The sequence below is a fragment of the Calidris pugnax genome, unplaced genomic scaffold (assembly GCF_001431845.1).
Source record: "Calidris pugnax isolate Ruff unplaced genomic scaffold, ASM143184v1 scaffold72, whole genome shotgun sequence".
Lineage (NCBI taxonomy): Eukaryota > Metazoa > Chordata > Aves > Charadriiformes > Scolopacidae > Calidris > Calidris pugnax.
Genome location: NW_015090808.1, coordinates 1 through 13515, shown reverse-complemented (window position 1 = coordinate 13515; position 13515 = coordinate 1). Strand labels below are relative to the sequence as shown.

The 13515-nt window shown below is 46.9% G+C and overlaps 1 protein-coding gene across 1 annotated transcript; it reads left to right on the top strand.

Annotated features, from left to right (window-relative positions):
- Window positions 1-4920: 4920 nt before the first annotated feature.
- On the top strand, window positions 4921-7409 carry LOC106885837 (toll-like receptor 1). The gene has a single exon (XM_014938341.1). It carries the CDS (start codon window positions 4921-4923, stop codon window positions 7336-7338), a length of 2418 nt encoding a protein of 805 aa, XP_014793827.1. The 3' UTR covers window positions 7339-7409.
- Window positions 7410-13515: the final 6106 nt, after the last annotated feature.

Sequence of the window (13515 nt, the reverse complement as noted above, 5' to 3'; positions counted from 1 at the left end):
TGGGCGGTGAGGTATTCTGCTGAGGGGAAGGTCCCAAACCGCTGTGAACCCCCTGTTTTTACTCAGGGCTTTGGTCTGGCTGGTTTTTCTCTTTCAGCAGCGTGTGCTGGGGTTGGGTATAATGCTCCTTGTGGTCCCTGTTGGGTCGAGAGGAAGCGGGGTTGATAAAGCAGCGGAGGGGAGGGTTGTGTGCTCTGCAGGGTGGCTCTGCCTTGGCAGTTTGCTTTCCAGGGCTTTGATCCTTGTGTCTATTTGCGCCTGCGCGGAACAGGCTTGGCCATAAATGTGGTACAACCTCTGCTCATTGTGACCTGGGGTGGCATTTGGCCCCTTTCATCTGTGTAAAAGATAGGATTATGGTTTAACGCCGAGAGTTGCAGTTGAAGAGAAGGTCCTCGATGCGACCAAACACTGGCTTTGCCAACTTTAATAATTGTATTAACTTACCAGGAGGGCTTGGTTAGGTCCATCCAAGGCTGCCCAGGGAGGTGGTTGAGTCCCCATCCCTGGCTGTGTTTAAGGGACGTTTAGATGCAGTGCTGAGGGATATGGTGTAGGGGAGGACTTTGTAGAGTAGGGGAGATGGTTGGACTCGATGATCCCAAGGGTCTCTTCCAACCTGAATGACTCTATGACTCTATGATCTGCTCTGGCTGTGTTTTAACCTGGTTGTCTGCCCCTGTGAGTTCCCTTCTGCAGTTCCAGCTGGAGAGAAGCTACATCCCCCTGGACACGGTGCTGCTCCTGAACCCCTCCTGGTGCCCAGCCCAGCGCGGCTGCGGTTCCTTTCCTCGCTGGGTAAGTCATCAGGAGGTGTGGGCAGGAGTGGGAGTTGCACCTTGAGGAACAGCTGGTTTTGGGGAGATGGTGCTCATCGATACAATCGGCTGCAAAAAATACCCCAGGACTGGGAGAAGGCGTCTGCGTGAGCATTGGGACCCACTGAGTGTGGGGAGGATGGCATTTAGCTGGGACACCTCAGGATGGGGGAACAGAAATACACTTTAGCTTTTCAGCTTTTGTCTCTCAAGCCAAACGACTCCATCAGTGAAGTGAAACCAGCCCCAAGCAGGGCTTTGCTGAACTGGTTGGTAAAACTAACACGGCGCAGTGTTGCCAGTGATTGCACCGAGGTGTTCGGGAGTGTCAGTGTTATTTTGACTAGTTGCAAATTTTTCTTTATGGCAAACTGTTTATTTGATTGTGTTTTAAAGTCTCATAATGAATCGTGGTGAGGAAACTATAAACATGTAGATATTTTTACTTTTTACAGCTCTGTGGGCACTGGGGTCAGTCCTGACAAAAGCTGATGGGGTATTTGATTTTGTCTGTCCACAGAGCTTTGTCATGGATTGTATCAGAAGTACAACTGCCCCTGGTTTGCATGATTTAGGTCTTAATTTCTTTGTGACATTATTGTCCTGTCAACAAGTGCCTTAGTCCATTCGTTTTCATGGATTAATGCCCAGCAGCAGGAACTTCTCCTTCACCTTGAAGACGAGACAGCATCAGGTGAGGAGCAGACTCTTGAGAAAGGTTCATGGTCCTGTCTCGGGTCACAGATGTCTCAGGGGTTTCTGTAACGTGTTACTCATCTTTGCTGCGCTGAGGAAAGTAGAATGGTTTTGGTGCAGTTTCAGTTCAGTCAATTTTACTCATCACTCTCGAAATGAAAATCAGAAATTCTCTATCCGTGAAGCAAAAGGTTAAATTATTCTCTACAAACTGGGAAAGTTAATGGCAAAAGAAAAGTTTCAAAGGAATCTAAGGCAAGCTCGAGGTGGAACTGGCACTGCCGTCCAGAAGAACTGATCATTCTTCACAGCTTCTTTAACTCAGCCCTTTCCTGACCCAGCTCTCCCCCGAGGTGCTGTTTTAGGGGGTGAGCTCCAGACTTCATTTGTGTATTAATCTCTCTGCTTCTTTCTACCTCCCTAATTAACCTTAGCGTGTTGTATTAGTTGGAGGCTCGGGGGAGTGAGGAGGTGGGTTTGGTTATTGGCATCTGCCTTTGCCCTCACTCTCTGCTCAGGTGATCTGCTCGCCAGGCTGTTGTCCCTGTTGCAGACATTAATTGAATGGCTGCTTGATTGGGTTCCTCCACCCTCCGATGGCCCTGTGTTGCTGTGTTCCTCATGGCTTCCTTCCAGCTTCCATGTCACGGAGAATGTTCTCTCTGGTTCATTGTTTATCAGTTTTTGAAGAAAGCTACAAGGTGGGGCATCCCTGATGCTCATCTGAGGAACCTCTAGTGTAAAGATGACTGACCTGTGGAGGTTGTGAACCGTGCTGCTGTCCCCCATTATGAACTTCTGACATCTATGGTGTTGCCATGTGATCATGTGCTACATTAATTAGTCTGCGTGCCGAGGGAAATAGGTCAGCGGGGCAGAGCTCTGCAAGGGAGTTTTGATATGAAGAGAAGTTGGTGATGAGGGTTTTGCTTCCTCTTCTCTGTGTGTGTGAGAGAGGACACACGGTTGACGGGGTTTCTAGAACATCTGTGTCCCCCCCCGAAGCAGAGGTGAACTTAGAAATGCAGAACTATTTAAACCAATCTTGCTTTGGTGAATATTCCGTGCTGCTGATAGGGTCGTTCCTCCTCACCGGTACCCCTATGTAAATATTAGAGAAGTAAATGTACCTCGAGTCTGGACTGATAAAAGCTGCCTTTTATTCCCCAGTTTGAAGATTACACTGGTGTGAAATTCTGTTTTGAAGATGTTACCCAGGTATGAAGAGGTCTTCTGCTTGTTCTTTGATGGGAGGTGAATTCCACGCACAAAAGGTGGGTTATATTTCCTTCATTATTTACTTCTTTTTTTTTTTTCCTTTTTGTTATATGTGTTTTGGGCTCCATCCAATCTCAGGTGCTGGTGTTTCTTCGCTGCTGGAAGATATTCTTGCATTTTGAATTTGAGTGAAAATGCTCATCTGCTCAATTGCCAGGTCAAACTTTTTTTTTTCTTTTCTTTTCTTTGTTGAATTTCAACAAAGAAAAGAAAAGAAAAAAAAAAGTTTGACCTGGCAATTTTCCTTCTCAGCGAACTCTAATCTAATACCTGCATAAAATAGTGTTGGAGGGGGAACTGTTGGTCCCTGGTATGGCTTTGTGAGACGTACCTGCTTTCTTCTTTGACTGTGGCTCTCTTCAGTGCTACAGAGCGTGGAGCAGCCCTTCTTGCAGTGTGTGGTGTAGCATGAGCAGTCAATGAAAGCTCCTCTGGTGATGGAGCACACACGATTGGTTTTTTTTCTCCCTTCAGAAGGTTTCTTGCTTTTAACTGATATCCCTTTTTCCCGGGGGGAGGCTCCTCCAGACAGTTCCAGATGGAAGTTTATTTGATTCCAGAGGTTCTTCACGGGCCTGGACCCTGAGAACCAGGGTGAGGTGCTCTTTGGAGGAAGCCAGGTCAGATTTCCTTGTCTTGGTTCCTCTTGTGAGGGATGTTGTGCTTTGACCGACCATCGTTTCTGTTCGCATGTTCTGTTCTACTCAGACACCCTTTCTGAAGACAGAATTTGACCTCTCAATTGGATGCTGTTGAGGTGGAAATTTCCACTTTACTGATTATTCTTTTCTTGCTTTCCGTGATGTTAATTATGCATATTTTTATACATGTAATTTGAAAGTGATTTACTTATTTTACTTTTTTGAAAGAAAACTTGATTAACTTGGTAGGAGACTTGGAGGGGAAGGGATGAGTTTTGTTACCAGTTCAGAGAAATTGTTGGGAACTAACACATGTTATAACCTAGAACTGAAAAAAACCAAAAAAGGCTTTTGGGTTTTGTGTAACAGAAATTACACAGGGGCAGAATTTTAAAAGTAGATGTTTTTTTTCAAACAAAATCAGTAGAGAAAAAAAAAATTGAGGCTGTTTTTCTCCTGAAACAGTTGATGAGTTGCTGGTGCTTCAGTTGTCCATGTGCTGTGTTAAATGCTTGATGAGAAGAGAGTGACCCCCAGGTCATGCTTTTCCATGAGAGGACTGATGCCCCCCCAGGTCTCTGCAGGCTGTTGGTGGACGTGGCCATGGATTAATTCTACTGGACTGTTTTCCATATCCACAAAAATCTTACCCTCCCTGGACTTTTTGATCCTTAGAATTAGTCATTGTCCAGTTGCCACTGTTTCTAGAGGGGTTCTTTGTTCGAGGTGCAACTGTGGGGTTATCTAGAGAGTGTTGGAGGTCTCCTGGGAAATCCTGGAGTCTTTGGAAGTGTCAAGTGTTTTCTTCCAGATTTTGGGTCCCACTACTCCATAGGCAGTGTTGGGTTCTGCCTTTGTGCTAGAGCAAAGCCAGAGCTGCTCAGCTTCTCTGATGGCTGCCCCTGAGGGGTGCAGGGCCCTGTGCTGGGTTTTTGGGGTGTGAAGAGGAACATCCTTTGCCTCTGCTGATGGAGGAGATTGTGCTGGTTCCTCTGTGTCCCTGGGGCTCTTGGAGGTCTGTCCCCAGGTGTGTCTGGACGTGGTGTGCAGGGAAAGAGCAGATGAGGGACTTGTGTTCTCCTTTACTCCCAACTGCACTGATGTCTGTTTTTGAATATTGTTAAGAAATTCGTATTTCTTAACAAATTTGCGATTTTTTAACTCACCACTGATTGTATTCCTCCCATGATATAGAAATTAGTTTGTACTGATCTGAGACAATCAGTAACTGGAATTAAAGAATGAGGGTGAGGAGGCTTGATAAGAACTTAGAACACAAGTATGTAAACATGGATTTTTTTTATTAAATAAATTTTGTATTGAGTTTTATTTTAGCAATGAAAAGCAATTTCAACAGTTCCACAATTTCATCAAATTCCATGTGTTTTCTTTTCTCAGGGCTGGACTCATCACCGAGAAATACCCATCAGCAAACAAAGAAATGCTTCTGTGTTTCTGTAGGGAACCGAGATAAAGCTGGAAGCACAATGGGACCCTTCTCAAATACCCAGGTCTTTGCCTGTGTCTGCATGTTCCTGCTCTGGAATAATATCCAGCCAAGTGTGGAAAATGAATTTATTGCAAATTATTCAAGCCGTTTGCTCACCAGTGTTCCAAACACCATTCCAGTCCATACTCAGGTGTTAGATCTATCCCATAATAGGATCTCTGGACTTAGTGCCTCGGAGTTTATTTCTCTTTCTGACCTCCGAGTGTTAAATCTTTCTCATAATCTAATTACGGAGCTCGACTTCGGCGTCTTCTTTTTCAATCAAGACTTAGAACACTTGGATTTGTCTCATAACAGCATTTTGAAAGTTTACTGCCTGACTCTCGCCTCCCTCAGGCACTTGGATCTCTCTTTCACCAAGTTGGCTGCCCTGCCCCTCTGTCAGGAATTGGGGCAGATGTCCCGTTTGGAGTTCCTGGGGCTGAGCGCCGCGACGCTGCGACGCTCCCACTTCAGGTACCTCACGGGTTTGCGGCTCCGCAAGGTCCTCCTGACCTTGGAAGACTTCTCCCTCTACGAGCCTCAGAGCCTGAGGGCCCTGGACACGAGGAGCCTCCACCTTGTTTTTGCAGGAAACCAAAACTTCAGTTTTCCCCTCCTGTACGACGGAATGAGCACTTCAGAAACCTTAAGGATTGATAATTTAAGATACACCTTGAGCTCTGGCTATTTCCCCTCTCCTCCTTTAACGCTTCTGAAGGAGATCAAGACAACAGCTCTGATGCTGGACACCGTGGACTTACAATGGCCTGTCATTTTGCAGATTTTCCTGCTGGTTTGGTATTCGCCTGTGGAACGTCTGACTGTGAGACATTTGACTTTTTGGGGACCCGTGGAGGAGCTGCCCGGATATGAATTTCTACCTTTATTAAGTTCTCTGGAGGAAAGAATTTCTCTGAGTGGCTCCATGAAGGCGCTGACTTTGGAGCACGTTCGGAACAAGGTTTATTATTTCAACCAGGAGGTTCTGTACCGACAGTTTTCGGAGATGCCTCTTGCCAGCTTGACCATCTTCGATGCCTCCATGCCCCACATGCTCTGCCCCAACAGAACAAGCTCCTTCCAGTACTTAAATTTTTCTCACAACGCCCTGACGGATGAATTGTTCCAGAACTGTGGCACTCTGACAGACCTGAAGTTCCTTGTTTTACAGAGGAATAAATTGGAGAGCCTTCCCAAGGTCAGCTTCATGACCAGCCGTATGAAGTCGCTGAAGTTCTTGGACGTGAGCAGCAACTTGCTGAGCTACGATGGGCCTGCTGAGCCGTGCCGCTGGGCCCAGTCCCTCTCGGAGCTGGACCTGTCCTCCAACCAGCTGACGGATGCCGTGTTTGAGTGCTTGCCAGTCAACGTGCAGAAGCTGGAGCTGCAGAACAACCAGATCAGCAGTGTCCCCAGGGGGATGGCGGAGCTGAAGTCCTTGAGAGAGCTGAACCTGGCGTCCAACCGCCTGGCTGACCTGCCGGGCTGCGGGGGCTTCCCGTCGCTGGCCTTCCTGAACGTGGAGATGAACGTGATCCTCACCCCGTTGGTGGACTTCTTCCAGAGCTGCCCGCGGGTGAGGGAGCTGCAGGGCGGGCACAACCCCTTCAAGTGCTCCTGTGAGCTGCAGGCCTTTGTGCGGCTGGAGAGGCGCTCTGGGGGGAAGCTGTTTGGCTGGCCGGGGGCCTACGTGTGCGAGTACCCGGAGGAGCTGCGAGGAAGGCTCCTGGAGGACTTCCACCTGGCCGAGCTGGCCTGCAACACCACGCTCCTGCTGGTGACGGCTCTGGTGGTGACGCTGGCGCTGGTGGCCGTGGTGGCCTTTCTGTGCATCTACCTGGACGTGCCGTGGTACGCGCGGATGACGTGGCAGTGGACGCAGACGAAGCGGAGAGCTCGGCACCAGCAGCCCCAGGAGCAGGAGGGGGCTCTGCAGTTCCACGCCTTCGTGTCCTACAGCGAGCGGGACGCGGCGTGGGTGAAGGAGGAGCTGATGCCCAACCTGGAGAGGGGGGAGGGCCGCGTCCAGCTGTGCCAGCACGAGAGGAACTTCATCCCCGGCAAGAGCATCGTGGAGAACATCATCACCTGCATCGAGAAGAGCTACAGGTCCATCTTTGTGCTGTCTCCCAACTTTGTGCAGAGCGAGTGGTGTCACTACGAGCTGTACTTTGCCCACCACAAGCTCTTCAGCGAGACTTCCAACAGCTTAATCCTCATTTTGCTGGAGCCCATCCCTCCGTACGTGATCCCCGCCAGGTACCACAAGCTGAAGGCTCTGATGGCCAAGCGAACCTACCTGGAGTGGCCCAAGGAGAGGAGCAAGCAGCCCCTTTTCTGGGCCAACCTGCGGGCAGCCATTAACGTGAAGCTGCCAGTGGCTGATGGACAGAGGTGTGGGGAAACAGATTAGGAATCTTGCTCATGGAGTTTCTTCTGCTTTTTTTTATTCTGGGTGAAGCAATAAATGCTTTATCATTTCCAGTGGTTGTTGATGTATTTAACTTTTTCTTACAGAACCTTGTTTTTCTAGAGTCGTTTGTGCCGCCTCCTAACTGTAGGCAAAATTCAGCTCAGCATCCTGGTGTTCTCTGGTGATTGATACAGAGATAGCAGATGGACAGGAGTTTGGATGTGGGTTTTGCAACCCAGCTTGACATACTGCAGGGAATTTTTCTCAGCAGAATAAAATGTGGTGCAGTCACATGGAGGAATGCTTGAGTTTCTGCAGAGTTTGCAGAGCTGCATTGGTCCCAGGGCGTTGGCAGCTGGGTCACAGGACCTCTTTTGCTAGAATCGGCTTGTAAGAGAGGAAATAAGGCATCCTGAGAAGGTGTCTCAAAGTGCAGAGCTTGAGATTGTTCCTGGGTAGAATTTTCTCAGATTCAGTGAAGATTAAAAGGGTAGGACCCAGATACAGGATTCTGTGAACATCCAGCGTAGGTGGACAAACGTGGCCATGCTACAAGAGAGAAACTCAACCCCTACATCTTACTTTATGCTCATGATGAAAAGAATGTGTCCTTTTTCAGATGGAACAGTATCTTTTCCAGCACAGCTACGAGTTCTGATCAGAAAGGGAATAACCCCTCTGAGGCTGAAAAGACCTGCCATGTCTTGTGACAGCAGGTGAGACGCTGCGTTCACGGGGGCAGAAGGACAAGCTGCATTTGGGGTATTTGCTGTCCTTCCTAGAAATGCAGCAGGCCCCGTTACCCATAACTTGGGCTGCTTTGGCTTCTAGAAAGTTTGCTCTCTGGCAAACATTTCACAACTACTAAAGATGATCTCATTCTTGTCTTCCCTTATTCTTAACAAATGACTTTTAATTTAGCTTTGGGTTTTGTTTTTTTTTTTTGCCTGAGGTCTGACCATGCTGAGGTCTCTTGAGTTGAAGTCTTGAGCTGTGAGCGACCATTTAATGATTTGGAGGGGAGAGATCCAATGTAACACCTCTGCCTCTCTCATCCTGCTCGGCCTCAGAATTATTATAACACTCCTATTGCCAAATTGCAGGCGTTTCGTTCAGGGCTGCGGAAAGAAACACTTTCTGTGCTTCCTCTTCTCCCCCCCCCAACATTGTGTTAACATTTAACCCTTGGCAAACTGAAGAGGAACAGACCTAACTTGGTTTGCTGGTCCCTTTCACACAGCTGGGTTGTTACAGAGTCTCTGGCTTGAAAATTTTCATTGAAAGCCTCCGAGTTTTAGCTTTAGCAGCCCTTGAAACTTCTGTGGTAGCTTTAACATCCCCTGTTGTGTGTGAAGCTTTCAGACCCTGTGTGGCTGCTTCTGTCGGGTGGAGGAACCCCCTGGAAGTCAGTGAGTGCACCAGGAATCCCTCCTGTCACTCAGCGCCCAGCTCCTGCCAGAAATGAGTGATTTCTTTCAGGAGTGGAAGGTTTTAGCAGGGGGTTGCTTCCCACGTGGGAACTGCGTGACCTGATGCGATCAGATGCAGAAATAGATAATTCCAGGTTTCTGATACGTATCCAAAGTCCTTTTGTGAATCTGTTGGAAAGGGAGGCTTTTAATGAGCATGGGGAGCAATTCCAGCTTGTACTTTTGTACTTTGGAACCAGAAGCCCGCATACTAACAGATTTTTTGTTGTCCATTCTGTGTGCCAGACGATTGAGAGAACAGGTACGCGTGCAGTGAATTACTGCATCGAGTTCCTCTGACTCCACTGGAGGGGAATGATTTTCTCAATTTTCTCACCTTTTGGGAAGTGGCTGCCCTTTTCCGCGCGCCTCGGTGGTGGGAGTGTGGGACTGGCTCTGCACGGGAAGCTCTGACCGCGAACGTGCTCCAGGTATGAGGAAAAGGGAGCGTGTAAACACATTCTGATGTCAGACCCTGTGTCAGAGCAGGTTCCTGGCATTTGGCTGGTCACCTCGGTGACGAGCAGGAATGCTATTTTTCCATCCATCATCATATCAACACGCAAACCTGATAACGGGGGGTCATCAGGAGGTGTGGGCAGGAGTGGGAGTTGCACCTTGAGGAACAGCTGGTTTTGGGGAGATGGTGCTCATCGATACAATCGGCTGCAAAAAATACCCCAGGACTGGGAGAAGGCGTCTGCGTGAGCATCGGGACACGCTGAGTGTGGGGAGGATGGCATTTAGCTGGGACACCTCAGGATGGGGGAACAGAAATACACTTTAGCTTTTCAGCTTTTGTCTCTCAAGCCAAACGACTCCATCAGTGAAGTGAAACCAGCCCCAAGCAGGGCTTTGCTGAACTGGTTGGTAAAACTAACACGGCGCAGTGTTGCCAGTGATTGCACCGAGGTGTTCGGGAGTGTCAGTGTTATTTTGACTAGTTGCAAATTTTTCTTTATGGCAAACTGTTTATTTGATTGTGTTTTAAAGTCTCATAATGAATCGTGGTGAGGAAACTATAAACATGTAGATATTTTTACTTTTTACAGCTCTGTGGGCACTGGGGTCAGTCCTGACAAAAGCTGATGGGGTATTTGATTTTGTCTGTCCACAGAGCTTTGTCATGGATTGTATCAGAAGTACAACTGCCCCTGGTTTGCATGATTTAGGTCTTAATTTCTTTGTGACATTATTGTCCTGTCAACAAGTGCCTTAGTCCATTCGTTTTCATGGATTAATGCCCAGCAGCAGGAACTTCTCCTTCACCTTGAAGACGAGACAGCATCAGGTGAGGAGCAGACTCTTGAGAAAGGTTCATGGTCCTGTCTCGGGTCACAGATGTCTCAGGGGTTTCTGTAACGTGTTACTCATCTTTGCTGCGCTGAGGAAAGTAGAATGGTTTTGGTGCAGTTTCAGTTCAGTCAATTTTACTCATCACTCTCGAAATGAAAATCAGAAATTCTCTATCCGTGAAGCAAAAGGTTAAATTATTCTCTACAAACTGGGAAAGTTAATGGCAAAAGAAAAGTTTCAAAGGAATCTAAGGCAAGCTCGAGGTGGAACTGGCACTGCCGTCCAGAAGAACTGATCATTCTTCACAGCTTCTTTAACTCAGCCCTTTCCTGACCCAGCTCTCCCCCGAGGTGCTGTTTTAGGGGGTGAGCTCCAGACTTCATTTGTGTATTAATCTCTCTGCTTCTTTCTACCTCCCTAATTAACCTTAGCGTGTTGTATTAGTTGGAGGCTCGGGGGAGTGAGGAGGTGGGTTTGGTTATTGGCATCTGCCTTTGCCCTCACTCTCTGCTCAGGTGATCTGCTCGCCAGGCTGTTGTCCCTGTTGCAGACATTAATTGAATGGCTGCTTGATTGGGTTCCTCCACCCTCCGATGGCCCTGTGTTGCTGTGTTCCTCATGGCTTCCTTCCAGCTTCCATGTCACGGAGAATGTTCTCTCTGGTTCATTGTTTATCAGTTTTTGAAGAAAGCTACAAGGTGGGACATCCCTGATGCTCATCTGAGGAACCTCTAGTGTAAAGATGACTGACCTGTGGAGGTTGTGAACCGTGCTGCTGTCCCCCATTATGAACTTCTGACATCTATGGTGTTGCCATGTGATCATGTGCTACATTAATTAGTCTGCGTGCCGAGGGAAATAGGTCAGCGGGGCAGAGCTCTGCAAGGGAGTTTTGATATGAAGAGAAGTTGGTGATGAGGGTTTTGCTTCCTCTTCTCTGTGTGTGTGAAAGAGGACACACGGTTGACGGGGTTTCTAGAACATCTGTGTCCCCCCCCGAAGCAGAGGTGAACTTAGAAATGCAGAACTATTTAAACCAATCTTGCTTTGGTGAATATTCCGTGCTGCTGATAGGGTCGTTCCTCCTCACCGGTACCCCTATGTAAATATTAGAGAAGTAAATGTACCTCGAGTCTGGACTGATAAAAGCTGCCTTTTATTCCCCAGTTTGAAGATTACACTGGTGTGAAATTCTGTTTTGAAGATGTTACCCAGGTATGAAGAGGTCTTCTGCTTGTTCTTTGATGGGAGGTGAATTCCACGCACAAAAGGTGGGTTATATTTCCTTCATTATTTACTTCTTTTTTTTTTTTCCTTTTTGTTATATGTGTTTTGGGCTCCATCCAATCTCAGGTGCTGGTGTTTCTTCGCTGCTGGAAGATATTCTTGCATTTTGAATTTGAGTGAAAATGCTCATCTGCTCAATTGCCAGGTCAAACTTTTTTTTTTCTTTTCTTTTCTTTGTTGAATTTCAACAAAGAAAAGAAAAGAAAAAAAAAAGTTTGACCTGGCAATTTTCCTTCTCAGCGAACTCTAATCTAATACCTGCATAAAATAGTGTTGGAGGGGGAACTGTTGGTCCCTGGTATGGCTTTGTGAGACGTACCTGCTTTCTTCTTTGACTGTGGCTCTCTTCAGTGCTACAGAGCGTGGAGCAGCCCTTCTTGCAGTGTGTGGTGTAGCATGAGCAGTCAATGAAAGCTCCTCTGGTGATGGAGCACACACGATTGGTTTTTTTTCTCCCTTCAGAAGGTTTCTTGCTTTTAACTGATATCCCTTTTTCCCGGGGGGAGGCTCCTCCAGACAGTTCCAGATGGAAGTTTATTTGATTCCAGAGGTTCTTCACCAGCCTGGACCCTGAGAACCAGGGTGAGGTGCTCTTTGGAGGAAGCCAGGTCAGATTTCCTTGTCTTGGTTCCTCTTGTGAGGGATGTTGTGCTTTGACCGACCATCGTTTCTGTTCGCATGTTCTGTTCTACTCAGACACCCTTTCTGAAGACAGAATTTGACCTCTCAATTGGATGCTGTTGAGGTGGAAATTTCCACTTTACTGATTATTCTTTTCTTGCTTTCCGTGATGTTAATTATGCATATTTTTATACATGTAATTTGAAAGTGATTTACTTATTTTACTTTTTTGAAAGAAAACTTGATTAACTTGGTAGGAGACTTGGAGGGGAAGGGATGAGTTTTGTTACCAGTTCAGAGAAATTGTTGGGAACTAACACATGTTATAACCTAGAACTGAAAAAAACCAAAAAAGGCTTTTGGGTTTTGTGTAACAGAAATTACACAGGGGCAGAATTTTAAAAGTAGATGTTTTTTTTCAAACAAAATCAGTAGAGAAAAAAAAAATTGAGGCTGTTTTTCTCCTGAAACAGTTGATGAGTTGCTGGTGCTTCAGTTGTCCATGTGCTGTGTTAAATGCTTGATGAGAAGAGAGTGACCCCCAGGTCATGCTTTTCCATGAGAGGACTGATGCCCCCCCAGGTCTCTGCAGGCTGTTGGTGGACGTGGCCATGGATTAATTCTACTGGACTGTTTTCCATATCCACAAAAATCTTACCCTCCCTGGACTTTTTGATCCTTAGAATTAGTCATTGTCCAGTTGCCACTGTTTCTAGAGGGGTTCTTTGTTCGAGGTGCAACTGTGGGGTTATCTAGAGAGTGTTGGAGGTCTCCTGGGAAATCCTGGAGTCTTTGGAAGTGTCAAGTGTTTTCTTCCAGATTTTGGGTCCCACTACTCCATAGGCAGTGTTGGGTTCTGCCTTTGTGCTAGAGCAAAGCCAGAGCTGCTCAGCTTCTCTGATGGCTGCCCCTGAGGGGTGCAGGGCCCTGTGCTGGGTTTTTGGGGTGTGAAGAGGAACATCCTTTGCCTCTGCTGATGGAGGAGATTGTGCTGGTTCCTCTGTGTCCCTGGGGCTCTTGGAGGTCTGTCCCCAGGTGTGTCTGGACGTGGTGTGCAGGGAAAGAGCAGATGAGGGACTTGTGTTCTCCTTTACTCCCAACTGCACTGATGTCTGTTTTTGAATATTGTTAAGAAATTCGTATTTCTTAACAAATTTGCGATTTTTTAACTCACCACTGATTGTATTCCTCCCATGATATAGAAATTAGTTTGTACTGATCTGAGACAATCAGTAACTGGAATTAAAGAATGAGGGTGAGGAGGCTTGATAAGAACTTAGAACACAAGTATGTAAACATGGATTTTTTTTATTAAATAAATTTTGTATTGAGTTTTATTTTAGCAATGAAAAGCAATTTCAACAGTTCCACAATTTCATCAAATTCCATGTGTTTTCTTTTCTCAGGGCTGGACTCATCACCGAGAAATACCCATCAGCAAACAAAGAAATGCTTCTGTGTTTCTGTAGGGAACCGAGATAAAGCTGGAAGCACAATGGGACCC